The sequence below is a fragment of the Aplidium turbinatum genome, chromosome 8 (assembly GCF_918807975.1).
Source record: "Aplidium turbinatum chromosome 8, kaAplTurb1.1, whole genome shotgun sequence".
NCBI lineage: Eukaryota > Metazoa > Chordata > Ascidiacea > Aplousobranchia > Polyclinidae > Aplidium > Aplidium turbinatum.
Window position 1 is genome coordinate 2,370,005 of NC_137479.1, and position 22,349 is coordinate 2,392,353.

At 38.9% G+C, this 22,349-nt stretch overlaps 1 protein-coding gene across 1 annotated transcript; it reads left to right on the forward strand.

Moving 5' to 3' along the window:
• The first annotated feature begins 1,970 nt into the window (after window positions 1–1,970).
• Window positions 1,971–11,980, forward strand: LOC145775275 (uncharacterized). Its single transcript, XM_082586533.1, has 4 exons — window positions 1,971–2,616; window positions 9,068–9,213; window positions 9,491–9,685; window positions 9,850–11,980. The coding sequence occupies exons 1-4, from the start codon at window positions 2,049–2,051 to the stop codon at window positions 10,462–10,464; spliced, it is 1,524 nt and encodes a 507-aa protein (XP_082442659.1). The 5' UTR covers window positions 1,971–2,048; the 3' UTR covers window positions 10,465–11,980.
• Window positions 11,981–22,349: the final 10,369 nt, after the last annotated feature.

The following is a 22,349-nucleotide window of genomic DNA, read 5'->3' on the forward strand; positions in this document are numbered from 1 at the left end:
TGCTTTGTGAAGATTCATACAATTAATTCATCAATTGTGGTTGCTTTCAGCTGCGGTACCAATTCTTCTAACCTGCATAAAATACAAAATTATAGATCAAAAGAACTTTGAATAATTTAACAAGCAAAGAGTGGCAAAGGACAGGTCTCTATGACTGAACACTAGCTTCAACGGCTTCATTATTATATTGGAGTTTATTTGGCCTCTGTTTTTTTTTAAATCTAAAAACAAAACAAGTGAGTTAAATTACAATTTTCCTCGGAATGGAGTTTGGTTCCTCCATAGTACACCTTCCTCAAGCTTCACCTAGCGGTTGTAACAGTTTACAGGCAAATCGTTTCTATACCAAGCCCAGCCTTGGTGGCCTGGTCTGAGTGCTTCATTAGAAGTTTTAAACCTTGCAGTTCTAAGTGATCATCTTTCTCCGTCTACAGTCTACACTACACCATCTAGTCGGTACCAATGACCTGACCAGACTTTATCTTAACATGGTTGCAATGTTCCAGAAGATGAACGTGATGAGTTCATCTTTTGGATTATGCCAAGGGAGCATCTAACTACATGGTGATTTAATCTTCCATATCTTCCTGACCACTGCGTTTCTGACAATTAAATGTTGTCGCAACAAAATAAAATAGCTAAATTAAAACAGTTTTTTTCAACTATTAACATCACATACGCAAATCTCACTTCTTGAAACTGATGGATTGTGACTTTGTTTGTTTGAAAGGGTAAAGACCTTGTTCTATTGGTGGTTTTTCATTTTACGCTGGAAGCTTTCGAAGCATCATTTTCGCTTCCTCCACTTGTTGCATGGATAGCTTTGATTGAAGTAGATTATGCAGCTGCACACAATGAGAGTTGAATTGTCTTTTCTCAATCTTTCTTTGTTTCTTCATTTGCAAATCGGAGCATTCGCGTTTGAGCAAACGAGATGGATCTTCAGAAAGTTCCATCTCACTGGACATAATCGTCTGGCTTTCCTGAAAATGGATTAAACCGTTAACCTACCTGAATCAAAGATCTTTATCTACCAAATCATATTTTTAATTTATTTAATTGTTTTATTGATATATAATAATGTTATAACGGTGTTATTTTTTTCTATGACGAGACCGTATCATATTTATTTCATGGCATATTTTTTGCATCGTAGTAGTTTGTCTCATATGGATGGTCGTAAACGACGAAAGTACATGAGCCTTCCCATCGTTCTAAGCACTGATTTTGTGGAGCATAACATCTTTGTGTAGTCTAGCAGAAAACAAAGTCATCTGAAAATACAAACAAAACAATCTCATCATGACAATAAGCCAAATGATGTTGATGGGTGAAGGGGTGTGCAGATGTTAAGTTGTGCATCTTTTTCCATTGTTTTGCTAACATCCGTAGCATCTCTACGGGCTGCGGAAACTCTTCCTCGAAGAACCAACGGAGAAAATAATCTGGCAACCGAACACATCAACTTTATATTTATTTTTACATTGCAAACGCTTTTTTGCTGAATCCTCATTTTGTTCGACGTCATCACCGCAATATGACGCTATGATTGCGTCGTAATAAATAGGTTTGTCGCGACGACACCGATGATTTGTTCGCAGCGTGCCGGTTGATAGATTGTTGCTTCTGTCTATCAGGTGACGCCATTTTTTTTTTCTGTTGTTGCGCAGCTGATTAGGAACACCGCTGCTTTTTTCAGGCCTCACGTAGATTCCGCTATTCTAGAAATAGCAGCGCATTAGCGACAACAATAGAACCGCGATATGTGAAGGTAGCGCGGCGAGTTTGGAGAACATTATGACGTTTCTTATCGAAAAGCTAACAATGTTATTGAAGCGTACAGGCTGATGGTAAGGCAGAGAAAGCTACAGAGGGAAAGTTTATTGATTTTGTGCACATCTTAGAGATTCAGGCATGAAAGGTGTTAATTAAATTCTTTTTTTTTTTGATAAGAACAGGTTGTGGTTTGGGTGTTGTTAATTGAGTAACTACTTCTCTGGCAACACAGCAGCCGGAAGGACCGAGAATCGTTTCAGCTTTCTACGGAAATGTCCTTAAGCCCAAAGCAAACTACAACAACCCCATTTTCTGTCACAGATATTTTAAGTCCATTGGATGAACCATATGAACCTGGCGTTGGCCTTGTTGACGGTAACAACCTCACATCAGTCCGACGAGAGTTGCATTACTCATACGCGGGCATGGAGCCCGGGAGTGTTGTCGTTGCCTCTACGGGACTTCACATGCCTAGTCTCGGCGGAAACATGACAAGCGGCTCGAGCTCACCTCCTGTTCCTTCAATCTACCGCCAGTCCATGCCGATCGGATCGCCAAGTCATCACTCCGGTCACCCTCATCAGCAACAGATGACGGGGGGAGTTCCTTATCAAGCAATAAACACGGCAGCGGCAGTAGCTGCTGGGATGAACGGAGGGTATAATTTTCATTCGATGGCCCCTCCGCCCCAGGCTCCATTTCATTCCATAGCTGGGGCCGGCCCAACCGCTGGGTATTGCAACGCTACAGAACTACCCAACTACAACAACGTACCCTCTGCTACCGCTGGTTGGTATGGATCTACCACTAATGCGGATGGAAGGTTCGGGGCCATGCCGAGTGAGTTTGTAATTTAAATCTTGATTGTTCTAAGCAAAAGTAAACTTCATCTGTAATTGGAACATGTCATTTATCAAAATCTGCAAATAGTTTTAACTTATTTTGTTTTTGCAATAATCACCTGACCAGTTAAATGATAAAATTACGATAAAGTGCGTGACTAACCAATCGGCAAATAAAAAGTAAAAACTAAAATGTTCAAATTGTGGCATGGATTAGTAGAGTCGGAGATGCCAGCGCTGTTGATTAGTCGACTTAATAGTTCAAGAGATATCTCAAACGAAACTCTACCAACTCATCCAAGTCCTAAACAAACTATCAGATGGTCACCTGACCTGGTTGTATGATTGATTTAAAGATTTGTATTAGTGTAACCTTGCATTGCAAAACGAAGGAATTCTTCGTCATTAAAGTTGCACGTTAAAACGTTTTTACTCACACTAAACTGTGCAGCTTTTGCAAAATCAAGTGAACAACCTGTCGCCATTTTTTAAGCAACGTACGACAGCGTAGACCACTAGACAGACCGATAACTTCTGCATGCAGTAAATGATGATAAACCAAACATGTAGACTTAGAAATGATGAGCTCATTGAATTTGTTTAATTGCAATGCAGTCAGAACATACACAGATTTTCAAACTAAGAAAATCAAACCAGTTTGTCAATTTCATAGCAAGAAAACAAAGAAAGCTCAAATGCTTCAATAAAATTTATTTTCGAGAGGTTGAATCTTCAGGAGACGAATCACTAACAACCTAAGTACGTGATTGATGCAAGATATGGCGTCTCTCCTGATTAGACATCACTCCGGTTTATATTATTGTCCTTTCGCCAACACAGCTTTCCATCTATTTGTTCGCATCAAGTTAGTCGGGCATTCATATAGCAACATGTCCTATCATCTACCACCCTCAGCATCTCAAGCAATAATCGAGGGTTCTTTGTGACTCGTGAGTGCAATTTGCCGCTAAAGTAGTTGCCATGAGGCCTTATTACAAAGCCTCTGTAAGCATCATTCAAAGCCTATCATTCAATATCATAAGATGCGATAGGCAAGCAAGCAAGTGCACTCACAAATCCTCGACGAAAAGATTTAAGCAAATTAGTCTTGTTTGGACTGTGTGTGCGTGCAGGTTGATTTTAATCGAGATGAGATTGTGGAAAGCACCTTTGAGGGCGCTTGTGCAGTGCAAAAAGAAAAATATCATCTTGCCTCATAGGTTGTTCAAATTAAGTAACTCAGAGAGATCAGGGCCAAGACAACGACATTGTGATCGCTTGAACGGCCAGGTAACCGTCGTGATGCACATTTCGTTGTTGTGGGGGAACGATAGATCCAATTTTGCGTAAATAAAAAATACCTTAAAAATGAAAAAAAAAGTTCTTTACTCGTTCTTTATTTATTCATTACAATTAGGAAGATATGTTAAGCTAGTCAGATAATAACAAACGAAAATAACTATTTTATTTTGCGTCCGTTATGACAACACCACCGCGACGTAATTACAGATTACAACAGACAGCTGGAAGTAGCGAATGACTGTGAAGTAGAATACAGGACACAGGTATGGAGTCAGTCGGCTCCATTTTGGAAACAGTAATAACAAAACATAAGAACAATAATAGACGATTTTATATAACATTGTAACCATAACAGTCATATTTCGCACTAAGCACGTCACAAGACAGGCGGTTTCAGAGCGTTTTTGAAATGATTTCTGTGTTGCCAGCAAGTAGGCTACACTCACCCTTTGTGCTAAGCTTTATGATGGATAGAACAATATTTCGAACGCTTCGACTCTTTGTGGACAATTATTTTCCGCTGCATTATTTCTGCAGTTTTTTTTTTACAAACTCCTTGTCGCTGAATGGTTTTGAATTTGTAGCAAATCTTTTAACAATGGTAACTGAGCAATAGTTTACATAACGTATGTTTCGTTGAATATTTGTTTGCGGCCACTTCAGACTCGGGTTAGGCAGTCTTGTTCCCAATGAGTTTGATGCTGAGTTTCAAGCAAGAACGGGATATCATCGAATTCAATGGATATCTCTTGATGTGCAGTGCGTCGCATTTGCAAATTTTGAAGACTATTATTTTCAGTATAACAATAAAAGTTTCCTTACTTCAGTTGTCCCACTGGGTCAAGATGAGGTTGCGGTCAATGGGCGGGTCAAACTGTGGCAGAAGGAGCTGGCAGCTGGGCCGACTTCAGCCAATACGGAGCCCTCTCCTACAGAAAGCCTTTCTCCCGGAAAGCGTGAACCCTGGAAGTATTGGCGATGACTCAACCGCGTAAAAACTGGTATTGGAAGATGCAAGACTAAGCACAAACTGTAAATGTGGACAGGAGCTAACGATGCAACATCTCCTCGAATGCCCTGGTCTGAAAGCTCTGCACAGGATTTAGCAGAGTTCAACAATAGAGCAAGAGCTTGTGTGATGCTCTGGGCTACGGCCGTGTGACACACGACGAAGAAGCAAAGTATAACTTTTACTAACGTTCACAAGCTTTCATGCTTCCCTATACTAAGTACAGTTATAAGCCCCATGTGTTATCGTAGTTATAAATCCAACATTTTTAGAAAAGTTTAGTTTTACTGATAGATGATCTATGCTAGTCTATTGATGGATGCTGTATCTATCTTTGATATAACATTTTTTTGATAAATTTGATCTAAGTTTTGTTGTAGAAAAAAATGTGAAATATTCATTCACTTTCAAAGAAAGTTGCAGTAAAAGTATTTACTCGTCAAACATGTGAAGTGATAGCAAACCGGTCTAATTAAGTCACGTGATTGCCTCATAAACAATGCCAAGTATTTTCCAATATCATCCGGGAAAATGGATGCGCTTCTGCTGATAGTTTACATAACGTACGAAACCACTTTGACAACTGTGCCAATCAATGCAATAACGTAGCATACATTTTTTATTTCAAGCCGATAATCAGAATAAAAGTTTTCTCCAACTGGGTTTTTGTTGAACTTTTAAAGATTTTTTCTTGCGATGGATTCGTTGTAACGATTTCACTATGTAGGCCTTGCAATAAGTAAAACTTTTGTGACAAACCGAATCAGTTCAGTTCAATTTATTTATTTATTTTTTTACCATCATAACGAAAAGCAATATATGCCACACATAGCAGAGGTGTAGAAAAAGGGAGGAGCGACAAAACGCGGATTGTAAACATACGTTTAAACATGTCGGATCTTTCTAAAAATTAACACCGATCTGCTAAGAGCCGCCGGACCTCGACGGAAGCTTGGTCAAACTTCGGGGGAAACAAAATTGGGGAGTGTAATGCCACTAATGAGAGAAGGGGAAATTCATGTTTTGTTGCTTCAACATCAACGCTTGCACCCTCGCTACGTAGCGTTTCAATTATTTTTTACCTTGATCTGATATTGCATGACCGGAAAGATACCGGCCATTTTGTTTGAAAATTTTTAAATATTGGAGGAGAAATGTTATGTTTTAATTTTTGAAGCCCAAAATTATATTAAGAATATAAATTAAAGTAAAAGCAATTTTTCACAGGAGCTCTGTATTCTTATATGTTGCTGTAGGCTATAACTGCCATTAAAACTTCGTTGCAATTTTTTGTCATGGGTTTAGTTTTCAGCTTATATTAAAGTGTGAGTGGATTGTCGCAGATTGCTTCCCGGAAATAAACATTGATGTTATTGTCATACTCTTTCTAATATAGTGGCATTATGTGACCAGTTCATCTGGCAAGCAATCCGAAAGCGGTCAGGTTCCAAACTTCTTAAAAATGTCTCAACGACGCAATCATGCAGTAATGTTCTCAAAATAGAAATGCTGTAGTTAAAAAATGTCAAAAGATTAAAGCTATCTTTTAAAGTAATGTGTAAAATGTGGTTTATCTGAAACAAGAATAGAATCCACAATCTAGAAGCTAAACTTATCTCCCAGCAAATGGTCTTGAATCTTTAAACTCCTTTGTACCTTTTAAATGCAATGAACAAGCATTCCAACCATTATGGTGTTTAAATATCTTCTTCAAATATCAGCAAAGCTCAAAACCCTGTAATCTCAAACCCTGTACAGAGGAGATGAGCAAATTAATTGATTTCTTCCATTAGTGAAAAGATATCATTCCGAGACATTAAACAGATTAGCGGATTTCCATCTTGACAGGTGCGAACAGAGAAACACTATCTGCAAACAGATTTGCGTTAATTCGCTGTTTGTTGAAGAAAAATATGTTCAACTGACGAAGATGTTTTTTCTTACGTTTGTAGCCCAATAAATTACAAGGGAATATAGCCGGCAATGTTTTCTTTGCTTTGCTTGGAATTTTTTCAAAATTTTAAACCGCATCTTTTTTATTACGGCGTCAACGATCTTGTAAATACACGAGCAAGAGAGAACCCAAAATACTTGGCTGATTGTTGAAATCATGGCCCGTTGTGTTGGAGTGCATCCAAAGAGCAGCCAACTGTTGCCTTCAAAAGCTCCACTAGGGAGCCTGATACCGCAAACCATTGTTGCAACCCACGACGCGCTCGCTTCATAATCCTTGTAAAGCATCTAACCAACTTTATATAAAATCAATTACTTTGCAGCTTTGCAGATTCAGTCCCAGTTTTCTAGTTTTCAATTATCTGGTTATTTTTAGTAAGCTTGTATTTTTACAATAGTTAGAAAATGTTGCATATTTTTTCTGAAACCTACTGATGCGAATGTAGCCCAAATTATGCGAATGTATCAGAAATACAATCATGTCCATACTGTAAAATGGCAGGCTATGCTTTAATAACGGAAACAACCGTTACCACAACACCAGACGTCTACACAATAATTTCTATCGTTTGTTGTTTGCTGCGTCCATCGCAAGCAAGTTTAGGAAATATTCTAACCAATGTAATTTTCCATCCAATTGCGTTTTACCAATTGTTACGAAACAAGCTCATGCAAAACTTTACTAAGACGAAGAATATTTGTGTGGTAGCTACGAACTATGCTCAATATCTTTTTTCCGTGTTTTCTAGGCCAACTTTTAACGAAGTCAAACAAAATAAAGTTTTGCTTTTAGGGTAAATTGTGCTCAAAATAATTTCAATACGTCATCAAGATATTTGTGTGTAGCGCCACCATGGTTGGTTCGTACAAAGCTGAGGAGCGAAAAATACTCAAAAAAAGCCTAAAATTTGGAGACAGCAACTGATTTATTAGTTACTGAAATTGAATCAGCAGGAAGCGTTCAACCTCCCCAAGCAGATTGTTAGCTTGGTTTCCAATACAAAGATACAAAGATTTGGATTACAGATTCTCATATTTCGTAGTTCTATAATAACTGTACGTACCCTACATTGTCCTCACCAGTCATAACCAACAAGCACAGCAAGCGATTTCATGTGGATTGGAAATATTGAAAACTTATGAACGAAAGCTTCGAGATACATTGACTATGGATGGCCAAAGCCAAAATAAATTTGCAAGATCCACAAACACAAACAATCAGGAGCTTGATGCGCCACCGCTAATATACCTGTAATTCTCAAATCTCCACCACAGATTTGACAGCATTTCATGGATTTTCTAATCCGCGCGCTGAAGCAATCGCCTTTTGCACGTCACGTGACTGATGCCTTCATCGAATATAAAAGATTTAATATCGGCTTTGTGAGCAATTACTTCCCAGATCATTGCATTAAGTGAAATTAATTCCATAAATATTTTCAAACAATGTCACTTTGCTTTGGCAAAATGTTTTCATCAAATATCGTGGAGAGGCGTTGACCATACAAGCGAGGTCGCGCGGGCGTCGACTTGCGGCACTGCCGCCATTTTGAACATGGTTTTGTTCTCATTTCTGTTATGAATAGCCAACTATGTTCAAACAATTCGCAATCGGATGCGAGATGGTAACTAGGATTCAAATTTCTGTAAGAGTTACAAAATTTTCTGGTAGATTTTCTCAAACGGCATTTATGATTTCCAAACTTATCTAGCAGATCACATCTCTCCTAGATAGTACACGTCTAACTAAGTAGATAGTCGTAGCAAACGTAACATTCTGTAGAGAATAATAGATTTGGAAGCGAAAGTCGGTCTCGCCAAGATATGGCCCACTTGAATATGGGATAGTTCTTTTGTCGCATCTCTCGGTTAAAGATACTCGATGGGAATACAAGGAAGTCAATGTACGTGTCCACCCTTAGTAACGTGTCTTGGCAATGGCACAGCCTTATGCTTTTCAGCAGTGTCGAACAGACGCCTTTATAACAGTCGAACCAGAGCTGGACTGACTGCACATGTACGTCACAGAAGCACAGCTCATGATGACAGTTTCTAACACAGTCAACATGTTGTGGTTAAAGATTGTTAAGAAAGGCGGCTCTCTCTGTTGCTATTTCCACAAAATAATATGTTCATATGATAACAATAATATGTTCATATGATTAAATGTTTATGTTTTCCACAGTGGCGCGATACTTGGGCCAGCCATCTGGAATGGGAATGGGAACTTACGGAGGAATGAACATGATGGGGGGAGGCATCGACGGTGTACACAAGTCCCTAATGCCCCCATCAAGGAGGAAACGAAGAGTTCTGTTTTCACAATCACAGGTGAGAGCGCCTGCAAGACAACAATCGTGTCCCGTTGTCGGATTTTGTTGGCTTTGTTACGGAACATAGCGCTACGCTGTCGTAATTAAGCTGCTGTCCAAACTGCATCAAGTTTCCATCTGTTTTTGCACAATCACTTATAAAGGTTTGAAGCGTCTACGAGGGCTCGCAAATCAAAATAAATTAAGAGCTGATGTCCCTCTAATCAGCGGCGTTTGGTTGCAGCTACTGCTTTAAACATTCTGCTAATAGATAAAGTATTTTATTTATTTTATAGGTGTACGAGCTGGAACGCCGTTTCAAACAGCAAAGATACCTCTCTGCCCCTGAAAGGGAGCACCTCGCCCAAATGATTCACCTCACACCCACGCAGGTCAAAATATGGTTCCAAAATCATCGATACAAGAACAAACGCGCATCGAGAGACAAGCAAGGACAGGAGATTGGAGGAAGCCAGCAACAAACATCACAGGTGATTCTACGATTGTCCCAGGATGAGCTCATGGGCGGAACATCCTCGCCAATTCATGATGCGATATTATCTTTAAGTTACTGTAACTAAATAAATGAGACTTATGTTTCATAACTTTATCAATAACTTATTATTTGTTCTCTCATAAAAAAATGTTATTGCAGAATTCCTCAAATGCACAAATCCAGAACGGGAATGATGTCACACAAAATCGTCTTCAAACAACCATTGTTCCTTCGTCGGCTCTGACTCCTCAACAACCATACTCTCCTGCTGACGTAGGCACCTCTTGCCCATCTCAAGGTGGGGTACTGGTTGATGCACCTGAGGGAAACCACCTATTGACCAATGGGGTTGGTCACCGTTCACAGAACAGTCCGACTGGCCCCCTAGTTGAGGAATCCTCTTGTGCAGACAGAAGAATCGTTGACTCTCCAAACATCCATATGTCCCTGAATCAAGTTCATAACAACTCCTGCGACAACGGAGGGACGGAGGGATCCGATGCAGCCATTAGTCAGTTCACGACTTCTATCAAAATGGAAGACCTTAGTGCAAATGGTCGTGGTGAAGAGTCGGGCTGCGGAACAACTCCATCTACCAACTTGCACTCCCATTATATGGCCGCAAGCCAACATCAGGAGCTGATGGACGTCAATTCATCGACGTTGAACGCAGTCGACGTGTATCAGCCCCACCCAAGACACACCCACAATCATATGTCATTCGGCACCCAAGCAATCAACGAATCATCAGCACTGTACGGGATATATCGCTAAATAAACACCCATTCTCTGATCCGTTGGTATAGATTAAACGTAGTCAGACTGTGAGCCACGTGAACCAGCAAAAATATCGCTCGCTGCTCAGAGCTAGAAGGCAAGACTGTGGCAAAGTGGAAAACGGGCTGTAGTCAAGTGAGTACAAATTCAAGAAAGAAAATACAAATTCATCAACGAACCATAGAAGCCAATCAACATGGCTCTGTGTATGATGATGCGAGCGGGTTCGACATTTCCGACGCTGTAACATCAGGCGGGTGTCATCATTCAAGTTATTTCAATCGAACGTTGTATTTCAAACTAAAAATTCACTGTTGATTTTATGTTTAATGCTTCATTTGCTACATTGAACAGGTTGTTAAGTACACGTCTCGTTTCGTCGTAAACTAACCATTTTTAATTTTTGAAAATAAGCAGTGCTACAATTTGAAAGGCCGTGGCGGCCCCCATAACAAGATCACATATCGATTCTTTCACTGAGAAAGTGAATTATGTTATTTGCACTGAGGTTTCGTTCAATCGACTCTTGAAACCATGAATTCAATCTTGTGTCACCTCTTAGACACTGTCTTGGTAAATATCTGGAGTGGTGTTCAACAGATTACGCTTCGAGTGTTTAACCAGTGAAAAAGCAACTAGAATAATATTGATAACGGCCATTGCTTCCATGTCCGTCTTGGTGACAAGAGACGCCTTGCATCGAGCCACCTTCATAGATATAGTATATAAAAGACATTGTCCAGGTCAGACATTGAAAGAATAAAATCTTTGGTTCCTGATTGGGTTACATTAGCACTCTAAAGTTTGTTTGGCCGTTCCAACTGGTGCTCGCTGTAGGTTCAAACCGGACACTAATCATTGCTTCACGACAAAGAGCGACAGCAGATGAGCGCATTCAATGACATCACTTCTCGGTTGTGACGTCACCTACTTTTTGGTTTCTGCCTTTCACATGATATGATTACCAAGTTACCTTTTGAAACAAAACTCTTGGTTTTTCTTCGTGTTTATTTTTAATAAAAAGAATCAAGAAGCAAAGACTTCCCAGCGTTCAAACTTGTTCCTCTTCATTCGATGCTTCTAGGTCAGAAAATCTACCGCAACTACGTCGACATGTGCTGTATTTTTTATCTTTGTATTAACTTCATCGGCAAACCAATGACGCCCACCAACTGTGTGTGTCCTCACCTCATCAAGTCCTCATCCAGGGAGAGTCCTCACCTCATCAAGTCCTCATCCAGGGAGAGTATTTCTGTGTTCACTTTGTCTTCATTTTCATGTTGAAATTCAAACGAAATTACAAACGCATGTTACGTTGGCAACTTGTCATTGATTATGGTTGTCATGTGGATTTTGTTTTCTGGCAAGTTTTGTAACTTTACTCTACTTTATGTTTTTACCTAAACAGCCTTTTACTTTACCTGCGCGACTTTAAGTTACCCTCGCTGGTGCTTCGTAAATTTGTGTTCTTGTAAATACTTTTTGTTACGACCAGCCCGGCAATAAACATAGATCCATAGCAGCGGACTGGTGGTTTTTGTCTTGTATTCCACTTCAAGCAGAGGTAGTGTGAGGTCGATGTGATGTTGTGCAATGGCTGCTAGCAACGATAACAAGGTTGTGGGGCTGATGCGGGCAACTGAAATACAACAATTGCCAACCTGTTGCCATAAGCACTGCAGTTGTATGCTTTTGTTGCAATGTTGGCACAACAAAGTTTGTGGAGTAAGACGCATTCATCTTGTTGGTTTAATGTGTTTCATGATGTAACAATGTAGGTTCGTTCAATGAAGACAAAATTTTTTCCGCGAGGGTTCGGGACTTCTAAACCAACACATCAGCTTGTAGGTGTGTTAAAAAAGCCTGGAAAGAAATAAATCGTTTGGTGGTTGGTTTAAGCCCGACCATTAATAAGTAACTGTTAGACTTTTCGCTAGTCTGTTGACCTTCCACGCATACCAACGCCCGAGCCCTAACAATTGAAACGTTACAATTACTGACATGAAACAACAGACTAATCATCTGCGCCTTTGTTTGTACGTCCAGGTTACTTTAGTGGTTGTGCAAGGCTCATTTGGCTAAAGCGATGTATGTCAAAAATGGGTTTAATTTTGTCAAGCAAATCTGAAGCAAAAACAAGCCTTTATAATGCACAAAAAGCCATCCGCTTAATAACGTCATGCAACATCATATTAATGTCTGATTCTTGCAGCTATTCGTCCATGGATAGTTCACAACTTTGATAGGCGGACGGAGAAATGTGACGAGCATTGACTGGACAAACATGAGATAAGAAAACGGAAGAGAAATATATTTAAACAGCCAAGTTAGTCCGACCTTTCCTCGTAGCCTGTTTGCTCAAAATAGATACTAATTAAATAAATTTCCAAGCGTTCAGCCGTCACAACTGAAATCATTAGCAAGACTACATCTAACCATCTCCTAAGAACATTTGCAATCGTAAAAACAAATATCTCGTATCCGAATGTTCATGACATCTCGGTGAAGAAATTCTGTGACGTCACTGCGACATCGGTTGTCGTTCGTGCTCAAGTCAGAGTTATTTTTCATCTGTTCTAGAACTCAGGCATTGTCAATTTCAACATCTTTTCAAGTTCAGCCGTAATTTTTAACTGTTGCTGTTCGCTCACGATTTTCAGATTTTGAAATTTCGAATAAATTTTTGTTGAGTCTCTTTCAATTCAATAATTAGAAAATGAAATGTTTGCCTTGAACCCCGAAGATGTTGATTTCCACATGAGCCTTTCTGATGCATGACCGATTCCCAGTGGCTTGCTGTGATGTCATCACTTGTTCAGTCAAGCGTTGCGTTAAATATCTTGATTTCCATGCTCCAAACTTTCTCAATAATGACTTGGGGTAGAAAAGTAATGATATTAAACAACATCGACATGCAGGAGTTGCAGGAGTTGTAGGTTTCCCAGAAGTTCTAGTGGTAAACATCAAACAACGCTTCGCAAACTTCACATGATAACAACTTTGTAACATTTGAAAGTGAGGACAATGTCTGCTAGTTTCTTGACTAATTTGCTACAGAAACGAACAAAGCTAATATTCGTTATGGGCTCGGATAGAATCCACCAGAAGAAGGCGCACTTCTTGCGTACAGTTTGACTGCCCGGGCAGCGAAAAATTTTTTCCCACGAGATTTCTGTCTCATTTACATATTTTGGTAAAAGTTTGTATTAAAACCCTGTAAATGCAACATTATCTCGATGTCAAGGTTGGTTCAGTGGCTTCATCGTCTGCCCAGTGATCGTGAGGATGAGGGTCCGACACCCGTCGAAGTCAAACTTTTTTTTTCGTTAAATTAATTTTTGCGGTGCAAAAGAGCTTTTCAAAAAAAGTAGGGTTAGGGAAAGCTTATATTTCATTATCATTGGCAAATAGTTATTTCACAATCTGAATCAACCAATCTCTCAAAACACTTGTCGGAAAATCTTACTTTTAGAGTGACTAGAACCAATGATACAGAAATCTCGTGGGAAAAAAAATTTCGCGCCCGGGCATGTGTTCTTACTTGTAACATTCTGCAGAGGTCTGCAGGTTTTACAAGCTGTTGCTAACCGTCTGACTGAATTTTTCTAATCGCGGATTTTTAGTCACAACCGGGTAATAGTAAACTATGACAGATTATAATCTTTGGAAGGTAGGCTGACCGGTCCTGTGTCACTGGTAAGCTAACCGGTCCTGTGCCACTGGTAGACTAACCGGTCCTGTGTCACTGGTAGGCTAACCGGTCCTGTTCAACTGGTAGGCTAACCGGTCCTGTGTCATTGGTAGGCTAACCGGTCCTGCGTCACTGGTTCAATGCCTCTACAAGTGTGCAAAGATGCCAGGATTAAGTTTTCAAAAAAGTTTTCTTTTCTTCTTCTTCTTCTTCTTCTTCTTCTTCTTCTTCAACAGATTAATCATGTTTGATCAGCTGTGGCTTCCCATATGAGCTCCCTTGATTTTGCTCTATTTTTTGTTTTTTGCAAGTAGGCCTACTTCTAGCATACGGTACTTTTTATTTCGGTAATTTGCTTGATATTGTCAAAATATTTCATTTTTGTCGTCCATTCGTTCGTTTTGTTGAAAGCTTTCTTAGTGGGAGGATAAAAGTTTGAATAACGAGTCCGAGAACATAGTTCTTAAAATACAACGTTCTTAAAATCAATGAGTTGGTGCAATTAAAGCCTTGTACCAAATTATTGCAGCAAAATTTGTTAAGGAAAATGGTCAAGTAGACTTTTTTTAAATTCACACTGGTGTGCAACAAGTGGGCACACAAGCACCATGTTGTTTATTATTGTGCTTGTTTACGCCTTAAAGATAGCTATTGTATAAAATTTACCTTTGGATTTCACACTGAAACAAAAAACATCGCCAAGATATACTGCAACATTTATCCTTGACGCCGACATTGCAGATGACATTGCTTTGTTATCTGACACCATTATTGATGACGAAAAGCTTTTGCACTTAGTAGAATCTGCCTCCTTAGATATTGGACTGCAGATGAATGAAAGTAAAACGGAATTCATATCCTACAATCAAGATGGATACACAATTGTAAAAGAACTTTCCCTTAAGGAACTTATACTAAACATCTGCCCTGTTAGCTCAATGTCGGCCACTTTGGCTCAGTTGGTTAAGTATTAGGCTGAGTGTACAAAAAAATGAAAGATAAAGCGACGCTAGTTCGGCTCTCGGGGTGTGCAGGGTTCGAAATTCGCACACAACAACAACTTTCTCAAAAATTCAAGGCTTTGGTCACCAGAAAATAAACTAAATACGACATGAAAATCGAATAACAAAAAACGAAAAATACAATTCTTTCGAGCAACAACTGAAAGCGTCTTGACCTATAGGTTGAAAGTTGGACCATAATAAAAAGTATGGAAGGTCGTCTCGGTAAGCTTAATTGACAAATTTTGTGTCCTATCCTGTTGGTTTGAATAAGCAACAAAGCTGGTATGCTTCATTGAAACTTTTTAGGTTGTTATTTGAATACCACAAAGCAGAGCAAACCTATTGTCTCCGCCATTGTCACATGCAGCATCACACAGTTTCACTTCATTCGCTTCATACGACATCTAATGGTTACAAGGTATGAATTTGGTCTTGTGACTTTTTAATGTGATTGGCAACCTTCGCCTCGCTAGCTTGCCAGCGGGAGTTGTTGGTTTAGCAAGGTAGTTGCTTGCCGGGTTTGAAATGAATCATTGAACGTTTCGAAAACCGCGATATGATTTCTTTTTGTTCTAGCAACGTATTTTGACGATTATTCAGCACAAAACAATGCCAATGTGTCAACGGCTAACGCTTTCTCCTCAATCAGTGATTCGTTCTTTCATGTGCCTGGTCTGGTGGCACAACAATGTGGCAAATACAGCAAGGATCGGCCCTCCAGGCTCTCTTCGTGTGAAGTTTATACAAACACAATCCCACCTCCGTTCAGGTTTATATCACAACAGATAGTGAAGTCACAATAAGCATAAAGCAACAATCAATTGTTCGTCAGCTTAGGTATAAAGTTGTATAAACCAATGACCGTCTAAAGAATCGACAAAATCGTTAAAAATATTTGCACTTGCCTGTAATAATGACGACTGTAATGTAATGACTGTAAAATTAAAAATATCTCAACTTGATGTAATAATGACGTTGTTTAAACAACTCAGATCTGTATGTTTTCTATACCATGGTCACTAATCAACTTCTACTTCTCGGAAATGATCTGTGATATCCCGAACTTTGTTAACTTTGTTGTAAAAGGAAAAAAAAAACTGGCCATCCAACTCGTGTTGGTCTCATCTAGTTCTTGACATCTAGTGCCTAATTTGGTTTCGTCATTGACGCTTGAAACAACGCTATAGAATTGCCGTTATGCTCCGAATACGGAAATTTTCTTTTGGAATTAAAAACACTTTTTGGTTGTTAACGTTTATTTGGTAGTTTGAGCTTTAGAAAACTAATTTAATAAAGCAGACGTGCCCTGCCTTTAATTACTTTGTACATGAATACCACTGGTGCATGGGGCAACTCACACGGTCCTAAACAAAATGATTTCTAAAGGAAGACCTGAGTTGCAAAATACTTGTCCAAAGTAGACTTTTGAGATAAAGCAAGTTGAAGTTCTTTCAACGTTGGTTAATCTTTGTTTTCTTATATTCTTTTTTAAATTTGTGCTAAATTACGTTTGTTTTATGTTGTTTTGTGGTTTTCCTTGATTTTTTTAATGTTGTTACCGCTCGCTATCTGTCTTGTGATCACACTCCCGCATAGTTTATAATAGATCGTCAACACCTTTTGTGTTTGTTCGTCAGTTGTGTTTGCACGTAGCTCAGTTTAGATTGGAATTAATTTTAGTCATTTATTATTATCATTTAACGAATATCTTGTTCTTTTCTATTGTTTGGATGAATTAAATTATTTCCTGACGAGAGAAGAAAGTCTTGCCGAAAATTTTCGAATTTAATATGTTGTTAGTTTATTAGTTTTATGTAGCCTATTGTTTTTGAATTATGTAATTCAATCCTATCAATCAACTAAAGATTCAATCAATCTATCAAGTTGCTATCTGTCTATGGTATTCAAGAGTTATCTCTCTACCAAAGCTATACCAATAGTTTATTTCTATGCAAACACCAGCGTGTGTAAATAGCGAAATTAAGCGGTTTATCAAATTAAACTTTGCACGGGGACAGACATTGACCATCATGCAACATATTTTTGGTGATAACTCGATTTTCACAAAATGGGACTTAAGTAATAATATATCCCAGGTCTTTGATTGATGTTTAAATGAAGTGTTGTTTTCTACAAAAATGCAGACCAAGACAAGAAAGGAACGAATTTCGGAAAGTCATTTTCATGGTGAACCCCAATTCTAGTTTTTATGTTCACTAAATTTCTAAGACGTATTTACTAAATTTCTAAGACGTAAAATAGCTTGGACGTGGGGTTGGTCATGGCCACCTGGAGATGCGGCCTGATTTGTCACATTTTGAAGATTTTGATTACAGCTACTGCTAGTGCTTGACTGACATTTTTTGAGATGTTTTTACTTTTTGCGGCTTCCTAATGACATAAAACTTTTTTGTTGCCTTGGAGAAGCAATAGCAAATGGGAAAAAGTAAGTTGAAAAACGCAAAATCAGACTGTTATTGAAAATTAACAGTCTGACTAAAATCTTCGAAATCAAATTTTCTTTGTTTTTTAACATTTGAGGATGTTAAAACCTATTGTGTCATCTGGGAAAAAGAATAAAGAAAGCGTAAAAATCTAATTTTTAGAAAAATTTATTTAAACGTTTGCCCAAAGTTAGAAAAACCTGGAAATTTTTGCAAAATGTGACAAATCAGGCAGTATCTTTAGGTGGCCATGGGTTGGTTGGTTTTGAATCTTTATCCTCGGACTGATAAAGCCTTGATTGGTTATTCCTGGTAGTTTCGCATACTTGTAGAGGCCCTTGACGCAGGGCCGGTTACCGAAATTGACTGAGTGAAGTTTTGCTTGTTCTTGAAGTGTTGTCTGTAAATTATTCTTTCCACTGGATGACGCTAAATGAAGAGCAGTGCTTGCAAGGCATTGATCAAGCGCGCACTCCGAGAGTCGAACCAGCACTATTTCATCTTTAAGTTTGTCCGTGTACAAAGTCACTTTGAGTCTGCAATAATTTTATTTTTTCTAATCAATAATTTGCTAACATTGCCATTAGTAAAAGAAAATATTGCTCACAAAATGTTTAGGTTGCGATTGCGAGTCTTTAGCAGTCGCAATTGTTTGAGTCGTGTCGAAAGGTAATTGCCTGCTCGTCTCTTGCTGGTTAAATTCTATAATGGATGAAATCACAAAAACTTAACAAAGTGCAGTCCACAACTCGGTGGTTTCATCAGCAGCAAAGTATAGGAAGGAACACAAGGAGGCCACTGAGCTTGTGATCATAGATCCATTAATCGTGAGCTATTGATGGCGTGGGAACCGATTGGCAAATATTTGGGCTCAGCAAACACATGGCGAACAACTAATTATTAATCGCTCACGTGACTGGCAAATCATGCGCCGGAGTAGACAAGTTTTCGGACCGCAATCATTGCAACGTCTTCAGATCATTAAGTTACTTGAATAAATTATTTGAAAATTTTGTTTGGAGAGGTAGATCATAATTACCGCCATCTTGTGTCCGACGGGGAGCCCAAACTTCATCCAACAAAACAATGGGAATCTCATATTGACTAAAATCATTTGTGTTAAGATAAAATTGATTGGCTTCATTAAAGTATTGACAAAATGTTGTTGATCAGTAATAACAATGAAATGTCTGGGCACTTTAAAATCATTGTTAGTCCACAGGTTTGCACGCGACCGGTTTTCTCAAGATTGGTTACAGAAGCTTCATATGTGCCCAAAATATCAACCAAACCATTGAACTACAAGCTAATTGTTTTATTGGGCTTCAACTCGCATTCAGCAACAAACTTAGTTTGATTTACTTTAACCCTTGATGTTGTATAAAATATAATTGATTGCTGCTGCCATGATTGTAGTCAGCAATTCCGTTGTTGTAAAGATCATATTCAACGCAAAAACAACATCACCGTTTTAAACTGACGTGACGTCACCTTCGACAAGTTGTGTAAAAAGTAAGAAAACACGAAAAGGGTCGCAGAGAGAACTAAATAAACAAAGTGGAGATGGTCGTGTGAATTTCCATGCGTAATGTTGAAAGGTTATTATAGCTTCTATGCGTCTAACAAGCTATGGAACGTCACTTCCGACATATCAACGATTGACGAGCTGTTGTGAAGTCACAATCATTGTTCGAAACAAATCCAGCCACTCAGTTGAAGAGATTCGAGAATTAGTCAAATTTCGTTGCAAACTTACCAGACGTTTTCATACAACGAGTGATGTCAAAATACGCAAATTGTTGTTGTACAATTACCAACAATATTATCAGCTCGCTCATTATTCAGCCATAGTAACCTCTCAATGACCGCCATTGTTTTGTCATATCCAGGCTTGCGCCGGGCTGATAAAGATTTAAATCAAGTCATGGCTGGCTATGTAGTAGGTCATGTATCAAGTAGAGAAAGGCAAAGAAGGCAATTGTCCTGGCAATCATTATTTGCTTTGCCAGACATCAAGACACAGCCGTATGTAGCCGATCTATAAAATAAAGGGGTACACCAAAGTTTCGACAAACCAAAAAATCGATAAGTTTAATAGGGGGTCTGGAAGCTTGCCAACTACATTTCCTTAAAAAAACATAACTTTTTTATCAGCGTCATTATTTTGATTCAGGTAAGCTCGAGGTTTTACCTTCAGAAATAGTGCGCAGCCTCTCTCTCGTGCGGAGATTGGAGGTTGGATTTCTTGGATCCCAATAAGAGCCGAAACTTATTCAGATACTGTAGCATGCCGCAATGATGATTGGAGCGTGCAACACATTTACAGTGCAGAGGAGGCTTGCTTGGTGGAAGTCTCAAAAACATGATACGATCACAAGGTTTCTTGGGTAGGTTTGTATTCCTGATCATGAAACCAACACCAGAGAAGCGCTTCTCTTCTAGAGGTTTGTCAGATAAAAAGACGTGTAACCAGTACCATGTTACAAGGTTGCCTGGTCATTTGTTGTGCTGCTGAATGATGCTGTTGTTTCTTAGTTTTGTGCTACTCAAATTTTATAATACCGCATGCCGGCAGAGGTCTTATTGTCATTCGGCGTACCGGTCACACATTTCAAGAAAATAAGCTTTGACAATAACAGTCCAATCTTGGTTTTTCATGTCTACAATGTGCAAACTCACAAACAATCTTTCACTGATATTCCACCAACGGTGTGTGGTTTTCAAACGTTTGCAATCCTTAGCGCTACTTCATAGGACTTATGTTAAGATTTTGTATGAGGGTGTCTGTACATATGTTCATGCGCAGCTTTTAACTCGTGTTGTTTCTCCTTCGTTTCGTTTTGTATCCCCTTAGAATTATTTAGACTTATTTTTAACCCTACGTTAGTACCCTGGGATGTAGGAACACCGTTAGTACTTCGTGGTGTTTCAACACTCCATCACAAAAATTAGTGTTCATTACAAACAAAATGAACATATTGGTCTCCAACATTTATTTAATGAACAAAGGTACACAGCAAGACACCATGAAAGGTAACTCAAAGCTGAAAAGGACAGTTTTTTCTGTCTCTATATCCAAATAGTCATTACTCTGATCCATCATCATTTGATGCAGAATCTTGGCAGGTAATGCAAAGCACAAACAACTTGCTGTGGTCACTGCACACGTGTTTGCCACAATTGGTACACACTGTTTTTACTTTACGGTCTCGTTACCTCACACATAATGCACATCTCTTTGCACCTCCTGATGATGTCGGTGTCTGTGAAGGTGTTAAGGATTGTACTGTCTCTGGAAACATTCTTCTGATTCTACTTCTGAGATCTCTGTGTAGATGAGTGTTCTGCAATCTCCTCTTTAGAGCATCTTCGATGAGCTGCATACATATGCCCTTGATAAAAATGCGGCGCTTTAGCTTGTTTTCAGGGTTATGGCAGTAAAGTATGTATGAATTTATGATTGAAATGTTCAGCAAAGAGTAGAAAGTAGTTAAATGAGTTTCGCTTTTAGCAGCATGATCGTTGCTTACATAGCACATGACTAGGGAACTGTGTTCCGAAAGCTAGTGTAATTTGATATTGCCAAAAAGAACTTGCAGCATCAGGCTATAACAGATCGTTTGAATCTACACTGTGAAGTAAAGAGTAGAAAATCGTCAAGGGCCAACGCCGGCTATTTCTTGCAGTGTCGTATTCACCTGACATTTGATCAACCGTATCAACTCCTCCTTTGGTCGAGTTGTAAAAAGTGATAATTTCAGGCTTCTTCATGTCACCAGACTCCGGATCAATTTTGTTACCATGATGCATGCTACTGAAAAGTACAACGTTTTTCTTTTTCTTACTTTGAGGCACGTAGGAGACTAGTGTCACGTCATCTCCAAATCCAAACACACTGTTACATGTAACCCTGTTCTTGACTGATAAAAATTCTTGGGGAATCTCACGTTTGTTTTTGCGAAGTGTTCCCACAGCAGACAATTTATGGTCCTGAAGTAGACTTACGACTAGTGGGTAAGTAAGTGGTATACCAATTATCAAATGTAACATTTCTGCCTGATCCTGAGATTTCCGAGATAAGTCTTGTAACTACAGCGAAAGATGAGTTTTCAACTTTGAATGGTCCATCAGGTTGTTTTCCTGCATAAACTTCCATTTTGCAAATATAATAAGTTTTAGCATCCGCCATTGCTTGTATCTGTATTCCATACTTTGCTGGTTTGTTTGGGATATCTTGTCTGAAGGGACATCTGCCCCTGAAGGCCACAAGCATCTCATCAATTGTCACAAACTCCGATGGTGAATAGTTCCTCAAACAATTTTCAACAAACATCTCAAAAAGGTCTCTTATTGGGGCAAGCTTATCCAATAGTCTTCTTGATGGCCGGGTAGCTTTGTCATCAAACCGTATGCAACACAGTAAAAATCGGAAGCGGTGCAGTGACATTGTCAGTCGAAACACTTCTATGCCAGTGCCACCACTTTTCCACAAATCATCAAGGTTCATTCTGTTGCTATGAATGATAGGTACTAGCAAATAGTATTAGACCAAGAAAAGATTTTATTTCTACAATATCAGTGTCCCTTGCTTTACTTTTTTGAGTGTAATTCTCTCTCTTTTCACTGATAAACAAGTTGGTCTTTTCAACTAATAATTTAATCATTTAAGGAGTGATAAATAGTTCCCAAAAATCAAAAGACACCTTTGCATTTAGGGCTGATCCTTTAGGTCCTACTCTTCCA

Coding starts and splice junctions, on each gene's coding strand:
- LOC145775275 (XM_082586533.1), top strand. CDS start 2,049: ATGTCCTTAAGCCCAAAGCAAACTACAACAACCCCATTTTCTGTCACA. Junction 2,617..9,067: donor AAGGTTCGGGGCCATGCCGA/GTGAGTTTGTAA, acceptor TGTTTTCCACAG/TGGCGCGATACTTGGGCCAG. Junction 9,686..9,849: donor GCCAGCAACAAACATCACAG/GTGATTCTACGA, acceptor ATGTTATTGCAG/AATTCCTCAAATGCACAAAT.